General features: G+C 45.4%; 2 protein-coding genes across 2 annotated transcripts in view; one reads left to right on the forward strand and one right to left on the reverse strand.

Moving 5' to 3' along the window:
- T265_15582 (hypothetical protein) overlaps positions 1 to 4,594 on the reverse strand; it is a gene marked incomplete at both ends in the record, with an annotated part of 98,134 nt that overhangs the window by 86,253 nt on the left and 7,287 nt on the right. The window lies entirely within an intron of this gene.
- Positions 1 to 4,594, forward strand: part of T265_11873 (hypothetical protein) — a gene marked incomplete at both ends in the record, with an annotated part of 8,199 nt that overhangs the window by 2,824 nt on the left and 781 nt on the right. Inside the window, 2 exons of the mRNA XM_009178676.1 lie at positions 1,094 to 1,233; positions 3,424 to 3,562. Coding sequence (XP_009176940.1) covers positions 1,094 to 1,233; positions 3,424 to 3,562 — 279 coding nt within the window. The remainder of the gene's footprint in view (positions 1 to 1,093; positions 1,234 to 3,423; positions 3,563 to 4,594) is intronic.

The following is a 4,594-nucleotide window of genomic DNA, read 5'->3' on the forward strand; positions in this document are numbered from 1 at the left end:
TCGGTGCCTAGCTGCCGTGCCACCAGAAGGAGGCACGAGGGCTGGGATACTGCCAAGTTGCCCAAGCCTAAACAGGGGAAGTCAAGAATCGGAGGTCGGGTTCGAACCACGGACCTTCCAGTCAGTAAATTCGCGCTCTAACCACTTGAGCCATCTCGCAACAGGATGAATAGGATTCAAAGTGCCTTCCCTCAAAGGCAGCTGCAGCGTGTGGCGTTAAAGAACCAAAGTGGCACAACTCTTTAAGCAAACAATCGCCAAACACTTTCCAAGCCCCATATGTGTTGATCAGACCTCTAACCATTGACCAACACGGTATCGACAGGATCCTGGAGCGTCATATACACCGGATTACGGAGGCGCATCAAGCACCAGTGACTACAGTTATGTCGTGCAATCCAAACAAACACGAATTCAAGATATACACGCAAGTCACGAGTTATATTAGAACAAGACATTGAGATCGATCCTTCGTAGGCCACAGCTTATCGCGAGGCCAATTCATCACATAAAAGCCCACCGCCTGGACTATTCATTGGAGAACAACGAAAAACTGACTAATCAATACAACCACAGTGTGTTCGAGGATGTCCATAAACCCCTGAACAGTTGGGTTATCCTTGTGTGGTTGGGAATGTGGACCACGCATAAACACCAATCCCAATCGATGGGTTCGCTGAAATTTCAGTGGACAAACAAGGGAATGAATGAGCTCACCAGTCCACAAAGCTATATTCAAACCACACAGATGCACACGTGGTTCATACAACCAAGGTGAACATAGTTTGTGTGCACTAGAGCCGGTCGGGATCGTTTGGGGGAGGGGGGGTGTACCTGTTAACTATAACAACTTTAGTCGACAAAAAAACATCGTCATTCGGAAAACCCGTGACTAAGCAGGACCATGGTGTCTATTAGACGGATGCCCCGAGACGGATGCTACGCCGAGGATGTAACCGAAAGATCCACGAGTAGCACACAGATATTTATTTTTCATCTACCAAATGAGTCAGTAACGGCTTTTCAAGGCCAGGCCTCACTGTGAGTCTTTCCAGCAAAAGAACGGCCAGATCAAGATAGCTTAGTGGTTAAGGCCCGAACATACTGACCGGAAGGTTCGTCGATCGAACCAGACCTGTGCATCCCGATTGCTGCCGTCTAGGCCTGAGCAACCTGGCAGTATCCCTGCCCTCATACTTCCTTCAGTTAGCACGGTAGCTATACGCTGGAAGGGTGTTGGAGCTGTATGATTATTACTACTAGTATAAGTGTTAGTAGTACAAATGGACAATTTTCGTCAGTTGGCTGGTGACTTCTAGTGCACAATGAAAAATGAAATGGTTTCGGCCCACTAGGATGAATCACGATCGAAATGGATGACCATGTGAGGTTTTTCGCCCGTTTGGTATTTAAGTACCCCCAATGCGGAACGAGTCAGTTTCAAGTTCGTACAACTCAAAGAGCTACCTGAGTGGGGAAAAACTAAGCTGGGCAAAAAAAAGTCATCCGAAGCATGCACTCCTATGGCATAGACATAAGTAATAGTTAATGAATACATGTGACTTTCGTAAATTAGACGACTGACGGAATATGTATGTGGGATAAAGTCCAACCTAGGCCAAGTTGCGTTTTTGGTGGAAACATCTCCTACTGTAAAACATGTCGGATGTGAGGACAATACGAGCAATTCTAGCAGAGAGGAAAATCACAACGTTTGAAATTTGGGTGAGAGGCATCATTCAGTTACTTGCATTCGCTGGGATTTTTCCAAAAGCATCGGATTCCAGTTGTAGTTGAGGAACAATCCGTCTTGCGCTGCGTCGAAAAACGGCTTGTTCTGCTCAGTCAAGCAGTTCTGATAGGCACACAGCCCACACCAGGCAGCAGAATCGTACCTAAAACAAGAAAACATTCTAGTTAGATGACACTATCTTGAGATCAGAAAAACGTGCGGGGACCGCAGCACACTTTGATTGGATTGAGAAAACTCATCCAAGAAAAGGTGACTACCAGGGAAACGTAGTGGCAGCGTTGGCCTCCCCTACCCCGGAGGAAGCTTTCCCCAAGAGCAACCACGAATTGCGTCCCATGTGGTCTCCTTTTCAGGAGAATTATTGTGCAGTGGGGTAAAGGCAAAATTCGCGAGTATTTGGGCGAGAAAATCCACGAGTGTGAATGGGTTTAGCGAAGGGGGCTGACTAAACACAAAGTGGTTCATTTTAGCGTTGGCCGAGTTAGCACCGAGTTGCCTGAGCCTTGAATGCCTCAATACCGGTGCTAATTTTGAAGGACAACTTCTGGAGCTAGAAGAAAAGTGGAGAGCAGCTAAACTACTGTTCATGACTACACGAATGTTATTAAAAACCTTGACGGAGGTTACTTATTAACGTCCCTTTTGAGAGTGGCGTTGATCAAGATACCGCGAACATGACTGTCTTACTGGGCAGGTTCAAATTGTATCATTCAGACAGCAAATATCCCTTTTCTAGTCTTCTATCGACCTCCTCCGGCTAACCACATCTTGAATGGTTACCGGTTTGCTAATTACACTGTTAATCACTGCCCCCATCGCAGTTCACCAGCCAATAGCGTCCCCACCACTCTTCAATATCCAGAAAAAAATGGACGCTATCTTCAGGCTGCATTGTCAGTCTCTGCAGGGACTACAAGAGTAATAATGCTGATCAAAACCAGTGCGAAACGTTACTAGAGCTATAGACTACACCGGTCGTGGACATCCCAAACGCGCTCCTCAGAGAAGGAATAGTCTGTCTTCCCACGACACACAAACGAATCCGATGACTGGCTTTGGTATAACTTACCTAACAATATACGACGCGATTGCATCGTACACTGTAATGTAATTGTAATGTAGTAGTTGATAGAAAGCGCATCGTCAAAGTATTCGAAGAGAGTGCGACCTAACACGACCATCACACCCACAAAAATAGAGCTTTTCGCCAAATATCCAGTTTCAACACGCCATGCAGTCAGTGGGGGGACGAACGTGACAGAGTGAGAAAAACAATGGCGACCGACCATAACGAAACTTGCCAAACGCTTTCAAGAAAAAGAACCTCACCATATCACTTCCGAACCCAAGCGTTTCAGCTCACGAATGAATTCCAAGACACGATTCCGAGTGCGGAGCTTTTAAGAAGAAACAAAAAACGAGCTCATTTGATGGGGGAAACCAATCCATACCAGTAGCGTCATGCTGAGCTATTGGTCAGATAACATGACGAGACTCCCATGGGATTGGAAAAAACATGTTAGCCAGAAATAATGTTCGAATGAGTTACTACCACCCATTCACCAACACTTTACCTAAAATTAATACTGCCAAAACTTAAGGCACCCGTCAAAGGCCATCAATCACTCAACCAAGTGTATGATTGACCACTGTTTCGGTGTTACCCGAAGGAAGCACGAGAGCTGAAATACTGCCAGGTTACGCGAGCCAAGACAGGAGCAGTCGAGATCCAAAGGTTGGCGTAGAATCACGGACCCTCCGGTCAGTGAGTTCGCGCTTTAACCTCTCACCTATTCCCAGCTCAACCTGGTGTGGACCGGCAGTCGGAGCACCATTTACCATACCTTCTGTCTACACCCACAACAAGCATTGTTACTGACAGAAACCGAGAGGAGAACGAATCAATTCCTTTCGTCCATTGCTCCCACTCTACTCGGTAGTTACAATATTTCCCAATCTTTTCAAACCTTTCAATTCTTTCGCAATATTGCAAACAAAAAATGTTGCAACTTACTCATTTTTAATCCTTGAGCCCCCCCCCAACCTCAATGATTGCCAACCTACTTCTGTAGTTATTTTACCAAAAATTAAACGTTTCTTCATCACACAACTATTGTTAAATCTCCGCAGTGACTAATAGTGCAAACCTCAAAGAAAACCGACCGACGATCCGCTCACCTATTTGACGAGCCTTCAATCTTGTAGTTTGAGCTTGACTGATGAAGTCAATACTGTTTTATTGCGCGTATCTAGGGGTTTCAACCGCGTTAAGAAGACCTCTTCCGTTAGATGGCAAGAAACGAAAGTTGCTGTGGAATTGAAAACTTTTCATTCGGGTGACCAATGCCAGCAGCTTTGGAAGATATACTCTAAAACAAACTGGACCTCAGTCGACCCAATTTTCGCTTAGTGTCTACGAATTTGCCATCCAACACACAGTGGTACCTCAATGACGACCTCGCAGGTGAGAACATCCTGAATTGCTCATTTGTAACTCCTCACAACCAGATAGCTGTCCAAGGTCGCATTATCATCAACCACACTGCTGATGTCGCTAAGAATATGGATTTAGGAGGAACAAACGTTCTGCTTCCGTCCACTTGATGACTAACTAATGGTCTTAGCAAGGATCAACACATTGGAGTGCATGTAACGGCTGTTTTTTCTGCTTCATAAAGTTGAGTTGCATGTCAGTGAAAGCTCCACATGAGACGCAGCCAGCTAATTTCAAAGAAAATCATTGGATTACGAACATAGTCAGGGTTAGCGAATATACACTCATCTGCAAACTAATTTGGTCTTTCGAAAGACTCACCTGGAACCCAGCTGAATCTTTCTTTT

The sequence above is a fragment of the Opisthorchis viverrini genome, assembly GCF_000715545.1.
Source record: "Opisthorchis viverrini unplaced genomic scaffold opera_v5_629, whole genome shotgun sequence".
Classification (NCBI taxonomy): Eukaryota; Metazoa; Platyhelminthes; class Trematoda; order Opisthorchiida; family Opisthorchiidae; genus Opisthorchis; species Opisthorchis viverrini.